Source organism: Erpetoichthys calabaricus, chromosome 4, assembly GCF_900747795.2.
Source record: "Erpetoichthys calabaricus chromosome 4, fErpCal1.3, whole genome shotgun sequence".
Taxonomy (NCBI): Eukaryota; Metazoa; Chordata; class Cladistia; order Polypteriformes; family Polypteridae; genus Erpetoichthys; species Erpetoichthys calabaricus.
In genome coordinates this window covers 92,425,735-92,453,439 of record NC_041397.2, presented here as the reverse complement: position 1 = coordinate 92,453,439, position 27,705 = coordinate 92,425,735, and the positions used below count along the sequence as shown (strand labels likewise).

Genomic DNA, 27,705 nt, shown 5'->3' with positions numbered 1-27,705 from the left:
AGATAGATAGATAGATAGATAGATAGATAGATAGATAGATAGATAGATAGATAGATAGATAGATAGATAGATAGAGGTTGTCTTTTTTGACAGTATTTTTTAACAAAGGAAAGTCCCTTGACTTCTGATATCTATCAAGTTAAGCAGCTACAAATGTATTTAAAGTATGTGCTGCAAACTTTATAAAATTTAATTTTTTTGATATATTAACAGTCGATTAAGAGAGTGGGCTAGCAGTAAATCAACTGTAGAGATAATATTTTGAAAGTTTATATTACACAAAATCAATAAGGATTACATTGCAGTAAAAATGATAGAAAATTGAGATTACTAAAAATAAAGAAACAGAAAACAGCCACTGAGTAAATTACTGTTACACATTGAAGTAGGAGAGTGTATCTTATAGAAAAGAAACTTTTTAACCAAGACATGCATTCTATACTGAAAGAAAATTAATGAAAAAATAACATAGTGTAGGAAGATGACAAGGCAAATGACTCCATGAAATTACAAATAAATCATTCCTGCAGATTCTAGGTAAGGGTCGCTAACATCTTATATCCCTATCCATAAGAACCACAAAGGAATTTAGACCGTAAATTTACAGGTAAAAAAACCTCACAAATTAGCTTTTGTTAGCCTTTACAAATCCAGATCTCCTCCTTGTCCTCCTCCTGCCACTCCATCAGTTTTGTAGTGGATTATCAGCCTTGAGTTTAAACTCCAGTGTCATTGATATACACACGTAATATGAGGACAGAGAGACAGAAGCTTTGATTTTTGTACCAAATGAATAATAATGTGCTCTTAAAGAGAGGACTGCTTAGAATTTAAAGAACTGTAAACCAATAAAGCTTCATGCCATCTAAGACACAGTAGTGCTGACATTTCCAGATTATAATTTGAATATTTATGAGATAGGGATACATGATGAGCAATTTAAAGTTGGAATAATAGGAGATAATAGGGGATATTGAAATAACATGTTAATAACAAGGCAGCTGCATGTCTTCCACTGCTCCACAAAACAGCACACTTTCTCCTCTGTGTAGACCAAAATTCTTAAAACATAAATCAACTGTTCATGTATTGTTACCTTAAATAATAGTTTTTATTCAAAGCCTTTGTTTCTAAACTTCTATGCCTTATATATCTATAAAATATTTTCATGAAAGTTTTACGTGTACTGGTTTTATTATTTTTAGTATTTGATTACACTTAAAATGTTCCCTTAACATTTAAATTTTCTTTTACCAAGCATGCATACGTTCATTCATTTTCATACATACTTAATATAGTTCTGGGCAGAGTGGTGGCTCTGCAGCTAGGGATCTGCACCTGTTTGAATCCCATAAATGCCAGAATTGACTCTATTCCGTTGGGCCTTTGAGCAAGGCCCTTAACCTGCAATCGTTCAGTCCTGGGTATGACGTTAATCTGCATCCAGCCCTGAAAGCAAGTTCTCCAACTTACAGAGAAAACTTGGGGGTTGGTGGCAGGATTGGCACTTTAACCACCACAAAAAAACTCACACTCTTCCAGTGTGGTGCTGAGGTGTCACCCACTGCACTCGGGTCCCAATCCAGTTGGTTCATCCTGTGGTGGATGTGGCAATGCGCTATCAGCACCTGCTGCCCAACCTCTCTCTCTCTCTTAATACAGTTCTGAACTGTGAAGAATCAGTGTCTATATTCTGTGCAAAGCAGGAACCAGCCATGGACAGGCCACCTGTCTATCTTAGGGCACACTTACGCGCATATTCACAATCACACAGGCTAATGCAGGGACACCGATTAACCTTATATGCATATCTGTGGGATGCTGGAGAAAAGCTCAACCTGAAAAAAATACCTCACAGGCAAAATACGCAAATTCCACAAAGACAAGGTATTACGTTATAAAAAACTGTTCATTATTACTAACTAGTTTCTGTTGTTTGCACTGATTTCATATTTCCTTCACAACTTTTCACCACAGTTTCAAATATTGTGTTTTGCAGTGAAAGTTCTATAATGTTGCATCATTTTGGCAGTTAGTCAATACAGGGTACACCGCAATAAGCACCAATCTCAGCACAAAAACATTTTTTGTTTTTGCACTCTGTTCTGGTACAACAAACGCAAAGCATCAGACAGACATTTGCACATCAATTTTTCTTTGCTAATTCTGGGTTGAAGTGACAAACCAGACCAACCTATCTTCAGTAATGTCTTCCAACCTTTCCTGGGTCCTCCTAGTAGTCCATACCTTGACCATCCCACGAAGCATCTTAAACATATGCCCAGACCATCTGATTTCTTTCAGTCCAGAGAAGCAGCAGTTGATAGTTCTGAGCTCCTCACCCATTCACCGAGAGTGAACCCGGCTGTCTTTAGCAGGAACCTTATTTTATCCACTTATACTCATGAGATTATTCTTTCAGCCACTACTTGTAGGTAAGGATGTGAATGCAGACTGACCAGTGAATCAAAAGCTTGATCCTAGTAATTACCTTCCTCTATACTACTATAGTCCAGTTCAAAGTTTGCAAAACCATTGATGTTGAAGTTTGGTTGATCTTATGATCACCTTTGCAATGAACTAGACCCAAAGGTACTTCAAATTCATACACTTGGGGTAGATGCTTACTTCCTACCTGAAAACAACAAGCCCTCACATTTGAAGGTGTAAATTTTTATCCGAAATGCATCACAATCTGTTTTGAATTTCGATTGGGCCAGAGAAAGAACTATCAATAAATAAATCAAAAAGTACCTTCAACAGAACAAGGGTGCTGGGCCCCACCTCTGGAGTCAAGCCTTTAACTGGTATTTGCTGAAGGAGTGGCACACCAACAAATGTGTGCTGGACAAAAGGGTACCAACAAATAAGTTCTAACAAAAGAGCATGGTGACAAATGCACATGGGAGATATGTGTGCAGCAACAAATGAGCACAGGTAATGGATTGCTTCAGAGAAAAGTGCAGGGTTTCAATTTACACATACAAAAATGACATAAACCTTGCATATTAAAATGTTACTATCTTTAGGTTTTGTGCCTTGTGATGACATTCCCACTGCTTGTGAAAAGCTTGTGAATACATTTAAGGGTAAAGCATATTATATTACAAAAATAAACATGTAATGTTATTTTATGTCAGTACAATGATGTCTTAAAAGTAATGTCTTTGTGTATGGCCTTCTACATGAACTATGTGTAATAAGTGAGCCTAACTCTTTTTAGGATATTGCCCAGAGTGCTGTGCGATTTGAAGGAATTGCTGTTAAATCCATTTGAGTAGCACAGTCTTAATAAGCATTTTGAGGGATAAAGAGGTGCACCAGTATTTGCAGCTAATCCTTAATACATGTGTTATTTGTTAAAAAAAAGTATATACAAATACATTATGGTTGTATCTAATGAAACCATCTAAATTGTAGTTATAACTTGACATAGATTTTTGGCCATATTACACACTGTCTAGCTTAATTTCCAAGTACAACATTTAATCCTGACATATGGATGGGTGCAGCTTATACTTGTGAAAGTTACACGGTACAGATACCTTTTATTTATATGGATGTGTGCTTTCTCTTCATTTGTGTTTCTCTTGGTGTGGTATGTTTTGTAATTCTACGTATGCATTTCATTTACAATATACTAGCTGTGTATGCCCATGCTGTAAAAAGCCCGGGCTACTAGAAACTATTGAAATCGTCAGAAAAAAAATTGAAATGCAGAGTCAGTGGTTTCGTTTTGTGGACGTGCTCGCCCCCCTTGTCTAGCAAAGCATAAGCAACTTTCTCTCTCCTCGAATGTTTCGTTTTGCCGATGTGTTCGCCTCACTTGTGTATTAGTGGCTAAGCGAGTTTATCTTTTGTCGGTTGTTGCACTTTGGCGATGGAGTTGCTTTATTTCAGCTTCATGCTGTAGTCTCGCACTTCTTTCTTCTTCCGACTCATTAACTTGGGGCTGCCTTGCTAGGTCTTTGAGCTTCATGCACTCGCATTTCCGGGACAGACAGACACACACACTTCCACACATAGACATTTATATTATATTATATTATATTATATTATATTATATTATATTATATTATATTATATTATATTATATTATATTATATTATTTTTTTGTTTTCTTTTTGTAAATAAAACTAACTGCAGGAGGTGTTACTAGCTGTGCTTATTTACATTTTTCCTGCACGCGTTTGTCCCTGTACTCTTTCATCAACACCCTTTTGTCCCATGCCGTTTTGTCATACCATGCATAAAGTGAAGGATGAATGTGAGGTGCAGTACAATTCAGATGACAGTCAAGAGTGGGGCTCATCCAGCAATAATAGACCTGATCAACGGAAACTGACTCGGGAGATTGAAGAGTAAAAAAAAATGCAACAAACAATAATAGTATATTATAATTTTGTATTCAACCTTCCACTAAATCTACTCTTTAAAAACTGGAAACTGTCACTTCTTTGCTAGAATAAACCCTGGACTGCTTTTCAATTTATTAAAGGACACACTTATCCACATACTCAAACATACCCATATCAGGCCAATTTGGAGTCACAAACTAACCTAGCATCCACATTTGTGAAATATTGGAGGAAACCAAGCTCTCCTTATAAATCCTCCACCTGCAGATAAGCTGACAACATATCCATCTATCCATTATCCAACCTGCTATATCCTAACTACAGGGTCATGGGGGTCTGCTGGAGCCAATCCCAGCCGAGACAGGGCGCAAGGCAGGAAACGAACCATGGACAGGGTGCCAGCCCACCGCAGGGCACACACTCCCACACACCAAGCACACACTTGGGACAATTTCGGATCAGCAATGCAATGACAACATATAAAATCTGAAATTGATGTTTTCTGCAGTCTTATGATTGTGCCACTGTGGCAAAAACTTACAAACTGAAGTGGGAACAAGCTGCTACTGAGAAATAAAACCCTCCATCCATTTTTTAACCCGCAGGGTTGCAAGTGAGCTGGAGTCTGTCTCAGCAAGCACAGGGTGCAAGACAGAAACAATCTCTGAACACGGTACTAAACAATTGCAGGGTGAAGACTCACTAACAAGAAAACACACACCACACACACATTAGCACCACTAATTCACTTAACTTGCTTGTTTTTGAACTGTGGGAGGATGCTGGAGCCCTGGAGGACACTTGCAAAGATATGGGTGAAAACATGTAAACTCCATGCAGGGACATGGGATGTACACCCTGGTATCCTTACTACAAGGTAATAACGCTGCCACTGTACCACCATGCTGACTTAGAAAGAAAATCCATGAGTTTAAAGTATAAAACTTTTAGAACAATTTTTTTTGTTTTCTTTAATGAAATGCAGTTTACATTTCTGATGTATACAATACCAAATGTGTTCTGTATCTTTTAAAAGATAAAAGCATATATAAAATCTAAAAAAAAAAGTGCGGCATTACAGTATTAACCATAGTTTTGATAATGTGCATTCTCTAGTGTGGCATCCTTATTATAGCTTATAGTATGCACTAGATGTTCTGTGCCCTGAAGCATGTAAGGTTCACTAAAATTACACTGCAGCAAAATGATTAAGTGGTGATGGGGAATCAATAGGAGTGTGACACTAATGAATAAAAAATTCTTTGTTTCAGCTGCTGAAGAGCTGTATCTGTCCATAAGGTACAAGGTACTTATCAACTGCCTGCTGGTTCACAAGCCTTCTTGACATCTGCACTTGAAGGTTTGTTGCCAGGGCACAGTACTATAATTTAATATCTACAACAACACAACACTCAGCACAAAGTAGTAACAACAGTCAGACAGCAACTGCAACATCTTTTTGATGCAATGAATGTGTGTTGTTCACAATTCCAGTGCTGGCTTTTCAATATCCAATGCTCCAGCTGGTAAATGTTTAGCACAGATTTTAGTTCAAGTATGAATCTTCAGTAGTACTTTTTGTCATTTATTTATTTTAATAAATTCTGTTATACTGTTTAGTTACTGTATAGCTTTATGGCACAGTGGCAAAGTGGTCAGCATTGCTACCTTACAGTTTTGATGACTAGAATTCAAACAAGGTCCTGTCCTCTGAAGATCTTTTTTGCACATTCTTCTCACATCATTAGTTTTTTTTTTAACATATATTACATTTACTTCTTCTGCCTCCACATATCACAAAAACTCACATTAGGCTAAGTGACAGCTCTAAATTGTGTGGATGTATGCATGCACAGGTGATGGTGGCATTGGTGGTCACACCTTGTGAACCTGTAAAGGAGACAACAGGTTCAGAAAAATAGATGGATGCTTCATTAATTACTTTTGTAAAGTCTAAATAAATACAATGTTTACTGAACTAAAGGCTAATTTTAGCTAATTACTATTTTGTGTCTTTTACAGCATAGTTAGCTATTTTCTATGCATGGTTCACAGCATAGTGGCACAGTGATCCAGAATCCCAGGACTGAATCAGAGTGTCTGCTGGTTATCCATTTGGAGTTTTCAACAGACCCTGCAATACTTAAGTGGCTTTAGTAATGTAATGTTTTGTAGCTCTCCAAAGTTTTCATACTATACATACAGTATACTGTATATTTTCAGTTACAGAGAAAATCAGCATAAGTTAGATTTTACAAACTTCTACTATTGTATCTACTACAAGATGAACATTATGAAAAAGGCAGCAGAAATCTATTATTGAAGAAGGTAGTCAATGCTCAGACTTGTTCACCTGGAAAGGAGCTGTAATGAGCTAAAACCAAATGATTTTTGACATTGTTTAAGAAGTAGCTGTAGAGTCACTGAACTTAGACAAATTAGACATTAGCTAATTGAATGAACATTAAGTTACAAAAGTATTCAGTTTTAATTAAGTCTTTGATCTCAACATACACATTGTCACTCATGCAAGCCGGGGGAGCATTGAGTAGGTAAAAACAGGGAAGGATAAGGGTGAAACACAATCACTAACTGACTTTATGTTTTTATCTCTATACCAAAGGAAGGGCTCTTTGGGCAAACAGTGACATTCCCTCTATCCCACAGATTGTCACTCTACCTTTTCCACCCTGTTCCCTATATAAACCCTTAAGCCATCGGAAATCAGCATTCACTGTGGTTCTTGATCTCGTAGAGGACAGATCAATTTAAAGGCACCATACCATAACCACATGATTGAAGGACCATTGATGCATACATTTTGGTTTAATTTCTTTCCTGCCAAAGGACATTTCACTTCTTAATCTGGGCTTCTGCTTTAGTGCCCCAACACCCTGAAGCTATTTCAAGTCTATATACAATACATACAGTATATACAGGGTGGCCCATATATATGTATATGATGTTTCACAGGCTGTAGAATTTAAACTACTGCGCAAAAAGTATCGAAAATTGCATCACTGTGTAGCCTGAGAATGGGAGTAATGTTAAGGTTAAGGTTCTTAATTTTCATGTTCCATTATGTTACTTGATAATAACATTGATAGTTTCCTGACAATAACGCCTTTTCAATCATATACATGAATATGGGCCACCCTGTATATTGTGTTGGGGTGTCAGGGCAAGGCCACCAGTTCAAAATAGAGATATGCCATACAACTTGGGCAGAATATACAGTGTTGCACAGAATGTTATCCCACCAACTTCCAGTAATAACTGATCCTCAGTTAACAAAACAGAGAAAAGCCAGGGAGGACAGGCAAGAGGCCAGAAGATCAAATGGCTGACCTGGCCACTAATTGTAAATGGGAAGCTGCTCTTTAGTATCCTGAGAAAACATGACATGCTAACACACAGTCTTCATTTCTATCTCTCTCTCTCTCTCTCTCTCTCTCTCTCTCATGCCATTAACCTTCCCTGTTGTGTTTCTAAGCACCTGTCACATATACAGGGTACACCTTCCCCTAGAAACACCTGCTTTGTAAACTGCCATGTGTGGAACCTTTCCTACTACTAGTGCATTTCTCTCCCTCTCTCTTGCCTGCCCCTGCTATGCACCATCTTGTTATTGTACTAGCCAAAAGCAACCTCTTGTCAATTGGACACTTTTTCACTCCTCTCTTAATATACATATATACAGTATATACTGTTTACACACATATGTGTATATGTACAGTATTATCTAAATGTATTTATTTATATCCAGTTTTATGGGCTAGTCAAAATAAAGTATTACAGTTTCTGATATAATTAGATCCTTCACTGTGAATAGATCTTTTTAGAAAATATATTGTAAAGTTTTAGTATATGTCTAAGTGTTAACATGCACGCAGTTTTATTAAAGACATAAGTATAACAAGTGAAAGCGCTGATTACTTTGTATTCAAACAAAATCTAATCAATAGGTAATTAAGAAGAGTAATTCCTCCGGACCCATCGCAGCCCACCTAAAGGGAAACAGCAGCTCTTGGAGCCGGAGGACAGTGATGTAATCATGTGTGGTTAATCAGAGAATGACAATGCTGTGCGAATGCAGAGTGATTATTTTATCTGAAGGCAACTCCAAGAGAGCTCAGTGTAATAGCTGAATATCACATAAGATCAATCAGAGGCACTCCAACGCTATCCTCGTTAAGCTAAAACAGGAAAGAAGGAAGTTGCTTTTGCATTTGTCATCTTGGGATTTCAAAGACAAGCTCTGTACTCCCAACATACTGAAACACACTTTGTCTTAAGGTTCATGTTAAATAAACATGTTCCCTGAAATATGTGTTAGAAAATATTTTTTGCAACTACAGTTTTCATTACCCCGTTCTATAAAAAGAAATGCTTAAGCTGCAATGATGCTTTAAAATTGTTATTTTGTTGATTGCGTTTGAAAATGTGAGTTCAATGTATGGAATGCCTGGGCTCATACCAGCAGGATACTGACTCTTATTATCCCCATCCTTACAAAACCTCTGCAGAAGAAAAGCCTTCTCAAAAAAGAGCACACAGATAGATGATTTAGAAATATGTGAAAGGCAGCAAATAATTTACTTATGAAAGTAGGAAAAGCAAAATCATAAATAGAATATGGCTATCATCTTTTATCACACTTTCTTTTTTCCCCACCCACTACTTATGCAGGTTCTTTTTATTCCTTCCATGACACATGTTCTGTTCTTGAGTCTGAAAAGAAATTTAAGTAACAGGCATTCGTTGTATGAGTCAATTTTAAGGAAGAAAAGAATAAAAGTACTTTTTTTGAGAGGAGGCCAAGGCAACAAAATAAATTATATTTATTTCCTGAATTCCTGAGTTAAAGCCTAATTTTTCATGGCAAATGATCAGCATTCCAATGGTTAAATGCCAGTGCATAACAACTTATACCAAATTTGTTTACTTTTGTCAAACTATCTATTTAATTGCAAGAACACAGTCATAATTAAAACTCAGTGGGATCATTTTTATTGAAACACATTCTGTATTGTTGCCTTCTAGATTCAGAGTCATGAGTTACACCTAATCATAATCTGCATGGGGTTTGCATGCATATTCACCCTGTCACACATGTGCACGAGAAGTCTATGGGCTTTAACTAAGGGCAAAACGCCAGGATTGGGGTTGATGAAGTGCACTAACGTCTCCTCTTCCTCCTCTGCAGAACCACAGAAGAGAAGACTGACTAGAGCCTAACCAATTTCCACTTCCTTCTCCAGACCACACCCTCCTGCTGACCTCATTTCCATGTTGGACCCTCCTCTTCCATTCCACTGCCTATAAAAGCAGTCACTTGCCTTCCCCAATCAGTTTCATTCAGGACTCAAATGGGATTTTTTCAAGGGTATACATGTCATGATAACTGGAAATTATAAATTGGTCTAGCATGTTGAATGTTAGTGTAGGCATGAGTGCATTCTACAATGGACTGGTGTTTTCGTCAATGATTGTTTCTGTCTTGTACTCAGAATTGCCAAGATGTGTTCCAGATTCCCTGAAGTGTCCATTGAATAGACTGATGAGTAGACTTCTTCACTTCTGGGGAAATTTATTCAACAGGTAAGGAAGAGTAAGCTGTTCCTACAACTTCTTTTGTAATTTCTTTGACTAGTGCCTGGAACACTTTAAATTCCAATTACTGATTTATTACAACAGCCCCTGACTCATTGTGGTCCTATAATAGCAAAAGCAAGTTTAGAAAATTGGCTATGGTTTAAAGCTATTTTCTTCATTGGCATTTTCAGAGTAATGGGGAGCTGGAGTTTGCCTCATAGTAGTGGGCCCCAAGAAGGACCCAGACCAGTGAAGGATATAAGCCTGTCACAAGGTGTTCTGCAGCCATGGATTTCAATTAATATGAATCATAGAAGTCTGAGTATTTATAGCCTGTGCACTAATATAACTTGATTATCAAATATTATTTCACGCGCAGATTCTACTTATTATTGTACATTGATGGCTTTTTATTACTTGTTTTGGCCATTACATTTTTAAAAAATATTTCTTGAGCTCTGCAAAGAAAAACGCTGATGACTTCCTTTGTTCCCAAACATTTTCTAGGATGTGAAGCCCCTAATTAAACACTGATTGTTTTATTGATCCAGAAGAATATTAGGTTAAAGCTAGAGAAGTGTTACAACACCTTGGCATCTGAGGCCCCATAATTACTAGAATTAGAACATGCTAGTTCAACACCTGCTGACGTGCATAACCCTTTGAATTGCAGTTCTTCATACACTTCCATGCTCCAAACTTCTGCACACTCCAAAAACATTTGTCGAAATTCAGACAGCGCACCCAGAGCATCTCACTTAACTGCTGCATTCATCTCTGTTGACTTTAATCATGTCTCCCAACGTAGCCTAACCGTGGATTTGTATGCTGAATGTTTTAAGGTAAGCTAACTATAAACTTCTTTTTTGTGTTGTTGTTGTAGTTGTTTTGTCACTGTTGTGGCTTTGTAAACAGAATGACTTTACCACTGTGTGATTCCTAGCATTGAACCCTGGCCATCCCTGCAGGACACAGGTAAGCTCCTTCATGCTCACACTTGTTGAATACATATTAAGCCAGTTTTACAGATGTCAAACTACTGCATTAAAAGCTATTTAACCGTGGGAAAAAACAGTCCCTAGAAATTAAAAACAAGTGCCAAGTCCAGCTTTTTCTAAATGCCTTTTTTATTACCAGAACATTCACAAACCCAATTAATTCAATCAGGGTTGTGAAGGATCAAACGATTTCCTGCCTGAAATCGACCCCTGCCAAGGTGACAGTCCATCACAGAGACCAATCATGCACACAGCCACACCCACATTGGGCTAAATTAAAATCAGAAATTAATTAAACATGCACATCTTTGGAGATATGGGAGGAAAACTGAGATATCTGAAAAAGAAAGCTATTCAGTTTTTGGGTAAACAGGCAAACTTCACACAGACCAGGCATGGAATTTGAATCCAGAATCCCGGGTCTCTGAGGCAGCAGCAAAAATAATGTTGCCCTATTGATTATCATTATTTGGTGTAGCAAAAGAATAATACACCTTCTGAAGATATGCTGCACCATTCAGGCTACATAACAAAAACCTAAGAAGGACAAAAATCAAAGCCACATGTTGGTAAAAAGTGCTTTGTAATAATGAAAATCTCATTGCAGCTGATATGACCAAACTTCATAAACATCTTCTTGAAAATTTCTATATATAACAGTAATATACAGCTCCGTGCCCTCCTCCTTGTCTTTCTGCAGGCTAACCCTAATAGCCATCCACTTCATAAAGTGCTGTTTCCTCATTAATGAACATTAAAGATTCCCACACTCCTGTATGCAATGCCATTTTGAAAAGAATCATAAAAAAATGTGTCAAGTTTTTTTAAGATTAAATACAGTTTAAGTTTCATACTGTGGAAAGAATCTGTAACCAGAGAAGAGCGTGTTGGGGCTGTCAGTTTCAGGAAGCACATCTATTAGGGCTCAAGCCGATGATCTGCTGACCCCATAATAATATCTGTGCAACTTCTTTCTGGTTTAACATGAAAAATCAGGGGTCAGAACCATGCCCTTCAAACTAATCCCTTCCTTACAACCAAATGCAAATTAAAAAACTGACCAGCATTAGTCATGATGTTAGACTAAACAATCTGAAACATGGGCCTGGGCTTATATCGTGTCAATACCTTCTACTTTTTTGACTTGTTGATGGACTTTGCATGGTCATCACCATTGCAGCTTTTTAGGACTGGATGACAGGTAGGAGAAATTAGTGCTTAATTTTATTATACGCTGGACAACTAAAGTGTGATATGGTTAAAATGTATACAGTATGTTTAGATTATTCTGATCAATGTAAACCAATATTAGTAAGTGGTGATTCTTAGTGGCAAGGATAACAAAATCTTTTTTCCTCTTTTTTTTTCTCCTTCTATGCCTTAATAACACAGTTTTACGATCCTGCCCACAGATCTTGGTGAAGGCTGACATATAAAGAAGCATTGATTTTCAGTTCACATTTTATACAACTTTAGATTCTTGCTTTTTTACAACCTATATTTTCAGCAGGTTATGAAATGAAAATGTCTTGATTAGGGGAAAATGTCTGCAATCCTCTGTATATTTAGCCCAGCTCAAATCTTTGGAAGCAACGTTTATGTAAAAAGGAACTGCTCACTGTTGAGCACAAAGTTAAGGGAGAGATTATTTTTGATATTTACAACCACTTTTCATGTTTGAGGTGTTTAGCCTTCACATCCAGGCTTCAGTCTCAAGCCTCCTCTACTCCTTTTTGACACAGACACTACTTAAGATGTGACTTTTGCTCCTTTTTTGTATTATTCTGCCCCTTGGAAGTGTTGCACTGTTGACTTCTCTGACTGTATCTGCTCTGATGAACACAAATCACATTATATTTTCTTTTTGCAATATAATGTACATTGCTTTTCAAAGTGCTTTGTGATAGAAGGCCATGTGTAAAATAAAGATTCTTAAGAATCTTGATTCAAAAGTAAGACCTTATTGATTCAAAAGATTTTCCTTTTTTTGTAAAACAAATGTCATTTTGCAAGTATAATAAAATCATGTAGGAAATTAAAATGGTGAAACTTCTGAGTTAACTTCATTTGATGACCATGAAAAATGGAAGTAGCGTGGAGGGGGTGAAACCTTGTTTATCTTGTTCACTCTCCTTAAAAGCTAAATCTAACCAGTTAGACTTAAATTAAGAATGAAATACAAGGAATTGCTTTCAAACATTTATTATGAAATTATATAAAAGGTGTAAACAGTGCTCAAACAAGTCTGTAGAAAGGTGTTTATTTATAACTAAAAATCTGTCCGCATTTTAGCTGAACACAGATGTCATTTAGAAATATTACATCACATAAAGCAAAAAAAAAAAAAAAAAAACAAGGCAAGGAAATTATAACACATCACATGGCAAAGGTTACCAGCAGTTCAATGTACATATGAAAAAAGGGAAAAGCAAAAAACATCTTATATTTACATAATAACAAAAAAAATGCAGTGGTACAATGTCAAAGACAAATAAGGCCATCTCTCAATTTACACTTGAAATGAAATCTACTTTAGCATTTTTTTCTCTCCACAGAAGACCACATTCATAATAGCTCTGTGATATTATACTTATGTGGCAAGCCAACCCCAGTAGTAATCCATAAAAGCCCACCACAATTTAACACTACGCTGCCTGAAGTATCTATTGACAATGAATTCTTTCACTAGAGTGTGACAGAAAAGATTTACTTTTTTATATAGGCAGGGTCTTTTACAGCTCCATGCAACAGTACTGTATACTTCTATACATGTGGGCAAACAGTGGCAGAATGTTTGCATGGCAAAAATTATGGAGAGATGCCCTCAATCAAATTAACATAGCATCTCCCTTTGGGAGGAAAATGGATATACTTGAAAACGTGGAGCACTTTTATAGTCATTATATTGTGCAGCTCCAACTTATTTTTTAGTGGAGGCAGATACCACTTCTTGTGCTGTATTTTCCTGTAATTACAGTACATAGAACGAATACTGCACTACATGTACAGTTGTTGCATAAGCTTGTTGTAATTATAGCATTATTAACATACTTTGTTTTGGAAATGCAGTAAAAACATGATTTCCTGTTATCATATATCTTATCTGTATAAATTTCCAGTTGTGTTGTGTTATTTCAAGCCAGCTGAAAATTCCTGCTATGTGTAGATCAATCATGTTAAGTTAGTCAAATTTGAGGATTGTTTCAAAAATAAAATGTCACATTCTCCGCCTGATTATAGAACATGGGCTTAATGGATTACTACAAGGTGATGACATCAAAGAAACTGGATGCATGAAATAAAATAAATTAAATATTACAAATGCACTTTTGCTTTCCAGTAGATGACTCCAAAACTTCACGTAACAATACCTGAAAAGATTTTTAAATGTCCCTTACACTAACTTGATTACCTATATGTTTCAAGAACACAGTCTGTTCATCGTAAAAGAACAAAATAAAAAAAAATTCAAACACTTTTCTGTCACATTTACATATATACATGTACTTACAAGAAAAAAAGTAAAAAAAAATAAAAAAACACAAAGGACGAGAAGAGAAATGAAGTAGTAAAATAAAAGAATGAAAAATGAGTAGATGCAGTTGGAAAATCTTCTGAATACTCATACAGTTTAAAATGCCCAATCCATGTAAGTGTAATATTTGTGTTGTTTTCCAATTATTTATGTTTGGGTAGCTAAATATTTTACATAGGAAGCAATATACTGTATATATGTAATTGTTACTACTGCTGCAAAAAATAAATAATTTCTCTGTAAAATAATACCTTATCTGAAGAATACGGATGGATTATCGGCTTCTTTTAAGAGAGCTATATTAAACATTTATATATATATATATATATATATACAATATTTAGCACATAATACATACGTAGTTTAGTCATAAAGGAAATGGTTACAGAATGAAGCCTTGTTTTCATTTTAACATATAAGGCTAAAATGCAGACAACTCTACAATTGTTTTTTAATCATTTGGAAATCCCAGTGCTGGGGCTTGTGGTTACTGATGGTTATAAATACATGAAAATCTTTTTTTTAATCATATTTCAACCCTGTAATACAGCAAAATCACATATTATTGTTAACTTATGTTGGGCCTTTTGGTCTATGTCTAAATTTAAATAATAATAATAATAATAATACATTTTATGTACTGTATATAGCACCTTTCCCATGCTCAAAGCGCTATCTACCATATGTGTTTAGCAATGTACTTATTATTAACTTTGCACTTTTATGCACTGCTGATGAAGATGGCAATTTTAAAATACATTTGACAAAACAATTCTTCTCCTATAAGATATACTGCCAATGAAAGATAGGGTACACTTGCTCAGCCATTACAAAATCCTAATAGAGACTGTGTGTATTTGGATCACAGTGTAAGAGACAGTGACAAATTCTTTTTATCTTCACTTTTTTTAGTATGTTTTAATGAAAAAAAAATCTGATTTATTTACAGTCACTGATTTTTTTCCTGAGCTCCAACATTTCTTATTTAAAAATCTCAGTAGGCCTTGTAATGAAAGTGCCTGAAGAACTCCTGGGTTTGCATTAGTGCACTCATCCTCTTCTTAAAGAGCAGTGCCAGAAAACTATCACCGTGATAAGCAATGTGCACCACACATTTTAGATCTCTCTGGCTCTCCGCAGCTATCACGCCCTCCACCCACACACCCTCCCATTCACTTTTAGTTGACTCAACAATCAAAACAGCTGAAAGCATGTGGTCTACCACTCAATTAAAAAATGTAATGCTGATGGAAGTGAGGTTTGCATCGGCCTCAAAACCTTCAACAGCTAATGAAAAACTGCACATGACTTTCTCGCTGCAATATTTGCTTTCACTCAGCTATACACTAATCCCTGCTTAGAAAATAATAAATGAACTCATGGAAAGCTCCAGCTTGTTGAAATGAAGACAGATAAATAGATAAATAAATAAATAAATAAATAAATAAATAAAATGACCCTTGTGCGGCTTGGACTTTCTAAATACTGCAAGTGTCTGGGCAAAATACATTATAAGAGGGCAGCTACAAAGAAGAAAAACTTTCATGAATTTAGCATTCAGTGATTAAAAAAAAAATCAACAGCTGAGTGTGTTCATATCTTGGCGACCTTAGAAGGGAATGAATATTCATGTCACATTCCGTAACTTCAGGCAGCAACCGGAAACTTCAGCACATGGCAACAGACTATTGTGTAAAGCGGTGAGCTGATGTGTCTCTGTTCCACTATCAATGCAGACTAAGTAATGGCTACTAATCCAAGCTATGAGCCCTCACCCCCCTCCCATATTTAAAGTAATGTAGAATGGTACTGAAACAAAGCAGTTTTTTGTTAAAACAGCTAATTAAAATATGTCATTCCAGAGCAAAAGCGTTAAAAAGAAAGTAAAGCTCATTTGGCTAAACATTCCCCTTTCACTCTTTACACAGGCACTGAAGTGGTAAAATTGTAATTTGACATTTCTGCCAAACTAGGAATTCTTAATCAGTCCACTTTATTTTTGATTTGTGTGATACTTGACTGGTTTTTAAGTAATTACAGACCCTTAAATGAAACGCTCACACATACATAATCCACTCTTATACAAAATTCCCTAGTAGCGCAGATGTTTTTAACAATCCATTTTAACATTGTGTATGTATGTGTTTGTACATATATACAGTATGTATATATATATATATATATATATATACATACATACATACACATAGTGTGTATGAGTGAGTATATGTGTGGATTCATTAATACAGCTTGATTCAACACATTGCGATCAGACTGATAAAATAACACCCTACTGTAGATCCTGTTGAGCCACAACTGAGTTGTACAGGGAACTCAAAATCTGTTGATTTTCAATAAAATAAACTAGGAAAGTAAAGTAATGTTCTGCTTTAGGAGACTATCAGTCTTAAAGAGAGACTGAATTTTCACTAGAGATTATTTATAAATCTCAGTTTTTCAATATTGCAAAGAGATTGAGGTTAACAGTATTAGGCACAGGGCAGAATCTCTACATTTTTACATCCTGGTCCAAACAGTCTGAAAAAAAACATTTTATTATGTAGTCATAAATTCTCTTTTCAATCACATACTATCACTACAAAGTTTTTCCTTGATAGAGTTAGCCAGGGACTTCCAAGTAAGCAACGGGCTCAAAGCAGGAAAAAACCCTGAGCTAGATGACTATCTCTTTTCAAGCTCCACATACCTGAATGTAATAGGTGATTTATAGTCTCCCTTTAACCTAACAACATGTTTGTCAACTGTGGAAACCACAGGAGCCTCCTTTGGTAAGAACATATAAACTGAACACAGCAGGCATGGGAATGAAAACAGGGTACAATTGCTAAAAAGCAGCTACCACACTATATTTATTAATTCAATTATTTAATTAAACTGTTAAAAATAGTTTGATCATGGAACTGATCTTCTTAGTAACCAGCAATCCATCAGCTGAGTATGTTAAATATCAAATGAAGCAACAGCTTAATAATTGCATCTGTTTAGAAAGTAGATGGATGTGCCAAATCTTTATGAACTGATGATGTAATTATAGGGCCTCTATAGGAGCTGGAGATATCTGCTTTATTACATTATGTTTTGAATTTCATTTATGAATCGCCTCAGTATATTGTGATTAACTGGCAGTATCTCAAAACGTATTTCTAACAGAAAACCTGTTAGCAAAGTCTAATTCAACTATGTCTGAAAAAAAAATACAAAAAACTAAACCCCTTTTGCTCATTTATTCGGTCGTAAAGCCTAATTAGCCGAGAAAGCGCACTATATAGTACACCAAGAAATGGAAATAACATTAACAATATGTTCACAGTTTTTGTTCTGGCCTAATGGTGAATGAGTAAAATCTGACATGGCAGGTTATCCTGCTATTTAATTTTGTGCTGAAGAGGCTACAAGTCTTTGTTGTCTGTAGAAAACGTGCCAGTGTTTTCATAACTTTAACAGCTGTTGTTTCTACCTAATAAAGCTCACTTGGGGCAAAGAAATGAATTCCCCTACCACTGTCAGCAGAGTTTGGGTGAACTAATAAAGCAGTCTCCCCATAATGCCTGTGGCTGCAATAAAAGTGCTGTCACTAAAGCCCTACTGATGCTTTGCAATGTCTCAAAACTGTCTTTCCTTACAGCAAACAATCTCCAGATCTACCCGTGAGTTTAAGAAGTTTTCTAAGATGCTACATGTACTGTATTAGAGACTAAACCATGTGAGACAAGCAACATATGTCAAGATATGGAAATGGATTTTGTTGTTTATAACTTTTGTTTACATATTTTCACTTTAGTTATGTATTTATGTTTCGCTAAGTATTAAAATCTAATTATGCAAAGTGTCTAACTAAGCACACATACTAATTACTAAGGACATGTGTAGTAAATGTTAACTCTAACAAGCTCAGTTTTAAGCACTTCTCAGCACTTTGTAAGTTAATTTCTTCTAGTATCTTCATATTCTGTTTTTTTATAAAATGCATATAACACGAGAATTTCATGCTTGAGACAATAAGGATCCTTTATAGTCATAAGCCAATAGGAAAGTTATGTTACAATAAAGGACTAACTTTGAACCTGTCTGAGGCAGCAATGGGCCATTCTTAACTGCCTTTAAGCGTGTAGTGTGAAGCTAGTTTATCAATGTAACTGTTTATTTACATCGTAACATTATAAATTCTTGTCACTTTTACAAAATAATAATGGAATGACATATGCCAAAAAGTAATCATACCCACAAAAAGGTCAACACCCAACGTATCTTAAATTGAAGTAACACTATCAGACTGAATGCCTTTTTTTGTGAATCTAGCACTAAAAAATATTCGGTAAAGTCCCCAACCTCCCACTGTTTTCACCCTTAAAAGCAAAGAGTGATCATTTACAGTTGCATCTAAAGTATCATGCTAACTGTGCTCTGTATTAAAACTGTAGTTAAGCATCAGAATTTGAAAGCAGTATCAGATCAGCCCAACCCCCTTTCGCCCAACTGTAATCATATACTGCTGAGTGGCACTTTGCTGTGGAGCTGCCTCATGGTGTGTCAGTGCCATCTACAGGCAATCCAAATTGGTGAGGGGGAAAAAAAGGAAATATTTAATATTTAATTCTTTATTAACAGGAAATGAATAAGCCTAAATAACCAATTGTGGATTAAAAAGGAAGCTGGGCCTCAAATCCTTTATCAAGGAATAAACTTCAAGGTTTATTGTAATTAAATTTATGTAAGTATTGCCAGAAAAAGAAACTGCTTACTTTTGCCTAGGCCATTTATTGCACACTCTTGCCAACAGTAATTTATTTTATTATCTGAGCTATTATTTTGTTCATACAGAGTCACTGGGATGATGTGGTACCAGAGTGAAGAGCTGGCTAGTGTTAGTAGTTGTATTAGTTTAAATGGAATATCTACTACAGCTAAAATTTGACTTGAGGGAGTTAATTTCTAATGGATTTCTATTACATGCACAAGAAGAGCACTCTTTTGTAACTTGAACTTGCACCCAGTTACTACATTAATTGTGAAACATACAACACAACAAAAAGTTCCAATGCACTGTACACTTTCCTACAGGCCTATTCTTTGTCGAGCCAGTATAGTCTTTTTGTTTAGTTATTTTCCAAGATGTGCACCGCAAAATTTAATTTTGGAAATAATACATTCAAACAAAAATAAAATAAAACAAATTACAACCACGACAACATGAAAAAACTGAATACACTGACTACATAAAGATCTTTAAAAAACGGATAAAAGGGAGACTGCAAATTCTGTCTCTAAAGAGCTAGTGTTTTTGTTTTTTTTTTGGACTGAGTTATATTTTATAGTCCCAGTTCATAAGCAAACACATTGTTTCTTGATTGAACTGTATAACATAATAAACAAAGCTACTAATAAAATTTTCCAAATGAAAAAATAACACATACACACACACCCACACACACACATATCCCTATTGTTTGGTTTGTTTTGCAGTAATGATTTAAAAAGAAAGAAGGGAAAGCTCTTTCATCACAAACAGTGAAGTTTTTCTTTTTCTTTTTTTTTTAAGTACAAGTAGTCTTAAGGCAGCCCCTTTTCTGTGAGACTGCCATGGTAAGCACAGCAATTAAAAGACAATCCTGGCACTTTAGTACTGGTGAATTGGGCAGTTATATGCAGTACTGATAGACCAGTAAAAGTGCTCTTTTACCTGTCTGGTGTGCAAGGGGCCCTTTGTCTTGAAGCCTCCCTGGGAGCTGCACTCTGAGGCACTGAAGTGGTCTGAACTAGTAGAGGATCGCTTCGAAAGGGTGTCACAACCCCCAACAAAGGTGTTGTCCAAAGGGAGTTCCTGAATCACATGATGCTTTTTCACTGACACTGGAGTGTCTGCTTTAAGATGAAAAGCAGACTGTGGAGAGGCAGACTTATAATGCCTAGCCAGGTCAGGGCTGTTAGGTTTAAAGGTTGTAGTCGGTGCTGTGCTCCAGTCAAATCTTCCTATACCCTGCTCCTCAAGCTCAGCTGGAAGGCTTATAGTTCCATTAATTGGCTCATGCACAGGGTCATCAGGTTTAGACTCCTCAATTGTAACAAAATTCAGCAGAGAATTCTTAGGTGATTTCCTTTTCTTTCGTTTCTTTTTCTTGTTCTGTTTGTTCTCCTGATTGGGAGACATCCACTCAGCCCCTTGCTTATTTCTCTGTGCAGCTTTAAATCTTGAAGCGTGACGGCAGCGTACCAGCACAGTGACAAAGATAACTACTATAACAACCATTGCACCTGCTAGAATAGCAATCATGATTGTCAGGTAGTCTCCATTCTGGTAAGTCTCACTGTTGTCACCAATCGTTTTGTCCAAGGGAGTTTCCATAGTCCTTCGAATCAAGTCATATATGTAAGTGCCATTACCTACAGTGTCATTCACATACAGAAAAACCAAGACAAGGGTATGCAAAGACTTGGGGTAACCAAGATCGCTTATGTTGACCACTAATCGATGCAGGCCCACATCAACAGAAGTTGGCTTTTCCTCTAGGGTAATATTACCAGTCACTGGGTCTATCCTAAACAATCCTTTATTATTTCCACTAACAATTGTATATTTGAGCTCAGCGTTCATACCTGTATCGACATCAACTGCAAAAACCTCTGCTACCACAGATCCCGGGATGGCAGAGAGAGGAACCAACTTAAATGAAGTATTTGAGGGTGGGTATATGACAACAGGGCTATTGTCATTGACATCTATGACATTTATGGTCACTTTAGCAGCAGAGGAACGAGGAGGTCGGCCCCCATCCATGGCCTTAACGTCGAATGTATAAGAGCTTTGCTGTTCTCTGTCAAATGAAACATTGGACTTTATAACTCCAGTGTATGGGTCTAATATAAAGTTGTCATTATCGTTCAGAATGGAAAGAGTCACAGCGGCGTTCTCTCCTGCATCTGAGTCTGTGACTGTGATCACTCCCACGGTGCTGTACTTTGGTAAGTTCTCTGATACAAAAAACTGAAAGTGATTATGGGTAAACTTAGGACTGTTGTCATTCTCATCTTGGACAGTTACAATAACAGCCGCCTGGCTCTGAAGTGGAGGAGTCCCATTATCTCGTGCTGTGACTGTAAAAAGAAAACGTTCTTGCTCCTCTCTGTCAAAAACTCTAGAGGCTGTCAAAACTCCTGTTTTACGATCTAAATCAAAAAAGGAGGCATTGGGTCCCAACTGGTAGACGATTTCTGCATTCTTACCACTGTCCTCATCTGTAGCACTTATAGTCGTGAGGTACAAACCACGTACATTGTTTTCGAGAACTGACAGCTCAATTACAGGCTGGCTAAAAATGGGAGGGTTGTCGTTTTCATCTTCCAGCTTAACTCTCACTAAAGCTGTCTGATTTAAGCTGGGCTTACCAGAATCAGAAGCGACAATTTTAAAGCTGTATTCTTTGGTGCCCTCATAGTCCAAAAGTGAAGAAGTCTCTAACAAATACTGGTTATCATATACTGCCTTTAGATGGAAAGGAACATCTTTTTCAATAAAACAAATTACTTTACCATTCACATCGATGTCCTTGTCAGAGACTGTAATCAGGGCAATTTTCGTGTTTATGGGATCCTTTTCAGAGAGGAAAACTGTTCCATTAATTGGACTGATAATATACCTCAAATCAATATTTGGAGGATTGTCATTAACATCCGTCACATTAATAGTTACAGTAGCTCTGGCAGGACTAGGCATCCCATCACTGGCTAGGACTGTCACCTTGTGTATAGCTGTCTCTTCTCTATCTAAAGGTCGCTGGACAGTAATAAGTCCAGTGTTTCCATCCAAAGCAAAGAGCCGTTTCGTAGCTGGGGAAACTTGGGTGCTGTAGATGTATCTGATTTCGGCATTGGTTCCAATATCTGCATCGGTTGCTTGCAGTTGCACTACAGATGTTCCCACGGGTGCATTTTCTGGTATAATAACTTCAATTTGGTTGTCTTTGAACTGGGGTCTGTTATCATTGACATCACTTACAGTCACCTGTAAGATTGCAGTACTTGACTTCTTAGGGCTACCTCCATCCTCCACCTTTATTTTCATTACGTAAGTGTCTTTCTGTTCTCTGTCCAGTTCTTTCTGAACAATCAGTTGAGGCCATTTCTCACCTTCTGGGGTCTCAACAATATCGAGACCAAAGGCACTCTGGCCGTTGACTAGTTCATAATGCTGTACACCGTTCACTCCAACATCGGGGTCTGTGGCTGATGGAATGGAGAACCGGCTGTCTATCACTGTATTTTCCGGAATTGAAATGTTGATGACTGGGTATGGAAACATAGGAGCATTGTCATTGGTGTCCTTGACTAAAATTTTGATTTTGATGAGTCTAAAGAAGTCATTAGGGAGGATGACAACCTCAATCTCGAAAGAGCATTCATTTTCTTCATAAGAGGGGCCAGCACAAAGTCTCTCTCTGTCAATTCTGTTAGCAGTTGTAAATAGTTCCCCTGTACTGCTTGACACTCTGACCAAAGTGTTATCCCCAGCTTTGGCAACGAGCTTGTAGACTAGATTGGCACTAGTTCCAGTGGCTGCATTAATATGAGAAATGTTCAAATCCTTTGGTATGTTTCCAATTAGTGCATTTTCAGGCAGCTCCTCTTTGATAGAATAGACCAGCTCCTGGGCTATAGCAGGGTCTAGCCAAAAGCAGGCAACTAAAGTAGCCAACAGGTAAATATCCTTTAGGTCCATGGTAAACGCTTAATCCTTACTCACTTTTCGGTTCAAGTATTATTTGCACAATATTCTGTCCTTGAAAGGCAGGATCACAAAATGTCAAATTGTGAGACAGCAGCTGCCAAAGCAGTCCTACAAATAAATAAATAATAGTTTACACATACTTGCAATGCACACCACTTGGTAGGAAAAACACACATTTCCCATAAAGCTGTCTGATCAGATATGAGCTAGAATTAAGACAGTGCTTACTATCATCATAAAAACTTAGGAGGCAGCATTTAATTATATTAATGCAGATGAAGTAAGACAGTCTAAGAAACGTTACTGTTTGTTGCCACGTTTGGTTATTAGTATTGTTATTGACATGTTTCACTTACATGTACAAAATGGCAAACACAAAATGGTTAATATACTTGTAATATATGGTTAATTACTTATTATTATTATTATTATTATTATCATTTAACCTTCAGGATCTTGCCATTAGATCATGTAGTAGTCTGAGACTGAAGTAGTCAGTCTCATCTTCAAAGATTTCATAATGAGACAATCGGCACTGGGAACAGTGTCTGCCTTTCTAAACTTTACAAAGTCTGCCCATGCACAGCGTTACACAAAAGGGACACAATGTAGCAGGTCAATCTCGTCATCAGCCCCGCCAGACACCAGGCTCGAATCCCTTCTTGTCTAAGCAAACAGATATACAGTATATTCACAATTCTATTTTTGTGTCATTTTCATTCCTATGTATACGTGTCATTGTCTGTTTTGTGTGCTTTTTTATTGTCTTACTGCGCGTGCATGTGTGTGCTATAGAGCATAAATATGCATTTTCTTACCGCTGCTGTCCCCCGAAGATGTTGCTGGCACGCATCGGGTTTCACACAGGCACACTGTTGCCTAAATATTGCAGTTTCTCACGCCTTACATCACATCATTTTTATTCCTCCAAAAGAAAAAATAAAATTAAGAAAAGAAAAAACGAGAGAGAGAAAGCCCATGATGACGGAATACTCCAACATTATGCTCCTAATAAATCATCACTTTATGGATGTCCTTTATTTCATGTGCAAGCGGCTGGCATTTTTATAGGCATGTTCCATCTGTGTTAAAAACAAAAAAAAAAACACTTCGCTTCAGACAGGGGTTAAAGGATGCGCAGAAAATATCCCTCGCTCTTTTCTCCTACAATACATTGTTGTTGGTGTTAACTTTCCCATGTTCATCTTTAATTCACTGTTGAATCCATGCACTGCAGCTGGCAGATATCCACTCTTAAAGAAAAAGGAAAAAAAAAAACATACGAAAAAAAAAAACAAAATCAGATGATCAGCTCATGCTGCTGTTTTTTCCCTTTTGGTTAAAAAATAAGAATAAAATTTGAACACAACCCGAATTCATATGCAGTCATTCCGCATCCGCACGCAAACCAAAGTAATATGCAGTGTGCTTTAGTGCCATTCACTCCAAACAGAAGTCAATTGCTCGAATTTTTCTGTTGCAGAAGGACCGCGTCAGTTCACAGTGGTCCAGGTCTAAGATGCTCTTTTCTATGCTGCTAGTGTCTCGCTTGTTTAATAGAATCATGCAGTGTTCTGCTTTATGACATCCCGAGTATCTCAGCAGACATCTGCCTTTGCTGTTGTAACAGGTGCCATATCAATATAATTTGATAATATAACTCTCCCGCTTAGGATATGCCCTCTCTTCCTTGCTCACTCTCTCTCTGAGCCGAATTTCTTGATATAACTCTCAATAAGCCCAGAGGGGGTGTGAGTTACACTTGCTTTCCGCCCACAAGTCGATCGATTGGCCTTCTTGTATTGGAACGCTGCCTTGGAGGGAGGAGCGCCGCGGTCATTGGTAATTCTAAATGTCAATCACCTCCGACCAAGTTGTGCTGAATCGCTTGATGAGCTGCAGGCTCGGGAGATACACAAGCAGCTTGGGGCTGAGCCACAGATAATGAGAGTAGCGCTTTGAAAGCATACTGCAGTTGAAACGGCTGCTTCATCTTCCTTTTTTATTGTACGTGCTTTCACTCTTGTCAATTTTCTTTCACAGTGCCAAAATACCGCCCATGTTTTTGCATATGCTCAATAAGGGAAATCGCATACAAAAGCAATGCTTACAACGGTCTTTTTAAATTCCCCTATTAAAATGCATAACGCCTAGAAAGGGAGGAAGACAAAAGGTCATTTAGGGTTCTTTTCTTTTTTCAGTATTTACCATTAAAAACGAAGCTGTATCATAATGGGGCGCGGGTGTTCATTTTGTATATCCTTTCGTAAAGTAAAGCGGGTTTAACCTTTAGCAGCTGAAGCGCAAACAACAAGGTGCAGTAAACAGTGTCGGGAGGGAAGATCGGATACTGAAACGCGGATAGAAACATCTCCGAATTTAGAGTAACAGTGAAAATGAACGTATAATTAATCTGTTAGAAACAAGTAAGGATAGTTAAGAAGGTGCGATTTTGAATTTAGTTTTATATATAGATAACATTTATTAGGTGCAACGATTTAACATAGGTCGAGACAGGTGCGCTTTAGTTTTCTGCTCTTTAATTCACACAGTTTCAACTTGAATAGGTCGCATTATGTTTGAAACAATACATAAATTTGTTTTTAGGAAAAAAAAAATACAAAACACTAAGACTTATGCAGATCTCTTTAGTTTTCAATACTATAACAATTATTTTACTTTTTAAAACTGTAGAATTAAAGTAATCATAATAATAACAAATCAGCTTTACTTCTTTTTGTTGTAAACCTCGACCTCTTTTTGACTCTTAAATTATGGGTTCTCAGTCAACTTCCAGATGGTTCAAATGGAGGTCTTGTCAATGTTCAAATCCCCTTATTACCTATCATGCATGCCTAATACAGAGGAAGGACTCAGAAGCCACAAATACAGTAAAGTACAGTCAGCATCAATACAGAGGAGATTTTTGTTACCAATTTAAAAGTCATCAATGAAGCCAGTCCCAACCCCCCCTTTGTTTCATGCGATCTCCGGTACTTTGTGAAAGTGAATGTGCTTGTTGCGTTTGGTATAAAATAACATTCAGCTTGCTCTAAATAGATTCTTGAAGAGGAAGAAAAAAAATCCACACTGTAGTAAACATTGCCATCTAGAGGGCATTTTTTAAAATGCAGTTTAATTTAATATTTTTTGTTGCAGACATTTTCAAGCCCTTTGTATCTGCGGCATTTCCTAAGGTGGACGATGATTGCGTTTTTGACGAGCAGGTTATCGTGAACAACTGTTAAATGGCTGATATGGGGAACATTTCCCTCAATTATTCTATAGGTAAATATTGGAATATATTAGTAATATATTGGTTGAAAACAAGATTTACATTAATTGCACAAATCATCTGTTATAAAGTAATACAAAGTTGTTTCACAATGAGAAACAAAAATAATATTTTTACGGTAGATTCAGTACTGTATTATCCCTGTGAATTGAAACTAATTAAACTGACCTGAATAAAAAAGGTATAAAAGGTATGTTTTTGACAGATAGATAGATAGATAGATAGATAGATAGATAGATAGATAGATAGATAGATAGATAGATAGATAGATAGATAGATAGATAGATAGATATTCAGCGATTCTTTGTTTCAAGTGCACATTGGTTTTATTAAGTTTTTAATTTCATTACTGGTTTATATTTTATTAGTTGTAGTGGTACAGGTAGTGGAAGTAGCAGTAGGTATTTATTAATCTTTGGAAATTTCTTGTAACAGAAATTGTCGAAATGTAAATGAGTACACCAGAATAGACAGGGGCACTTGTAAGTCTGAAATGGACAGAGGGCTACAAAGAGGATGTTTTTCATAAATGCTGGAAGCATGAACTCGAACTAATTGGTTGGAAAAGTACTTTATTTATCATATGTGTGTACTGTTACCTCTAGGGGGTGCATGAAAATCTTCCAACTTAGATTAGAAGAGGTTTTCAAAAATGCATAATATGAACATTTATTAATCAACCAGTCTTTTTTATATGACGCCATCCACAAGAGGCATCATTATGAGGCACAGTTGAGTTTTCAGTTTAATGTACTTCATAATTATATATTATGAAATTATCAAAGTCTGCAGTGGGTTGGCACCCTGCCCAGGATTGTTTCCTGCCTTGTGCCCTGTGTTGACTGGGATTGGCTCCAGCAGACCCCCGTGACCCTGTGTTCGGATTCAGCAGGTTGGAAAATGGATGGATGGATGGATGAAATTATCAAAGTGAAAAACTTCAAAATTCAAAAGCTACCTTTTATTTGTCATAATGACCCAAAGAGACACAAGACTTGGAAATACTGCCATCTTAGGCTCCCCAGAGGTCATTAGCACTGTCTGAGGTTCTTATAAAAAATTCCTCCCAATCATTGGCAGACTCTTCAGATTTTCAGACCAAACATGTATTTTTTAGATGTGCTCAGCAGCATCTCCCACAGAGAAGCTTGTGCATGAAGCCCCTTAGTTAATGACCTGAA

At 36.8% G+C, this 27,705-nt stretch overlaps 1 protein-coding gene across 3 annotated transcripts in view; it reads right to left on the bottom strand.

Moving 5' to 3' along the window:
- Window positions 1-25,369, bottom strand: part of LOC114650153 (protocadherin-9) — an 892,982-nt gene extending 867,613 nt beyond the window's left edge. The window contains exons 1-2 of one of the 3 annotated variants that reach the window (XM_028799627.2): window positions 24,048-25,369; window positions 20,188-23,337 (exon numbers count right to left, since the gene is read on the bottom strand). In XM_028799627.2, coding sequence (XP_028655460.1) covers window positions 20,188-23,220 — 3,033 coding nt within the window. In that variant the 5' untranslated portion in view covers window positions 23,221-23,337; window positions 24,048-25,369. The remainder of the gene's footprint in view (window positions 1-20,187; window positions 23,338-24,047) is intronic. The other 2 variants (XM_051925668.1, XM_028799626.2) reach the window with 2 other exon arrangements.
- Window positions 25,370-27,705: the final 2,336 nt, after the last annotated feature.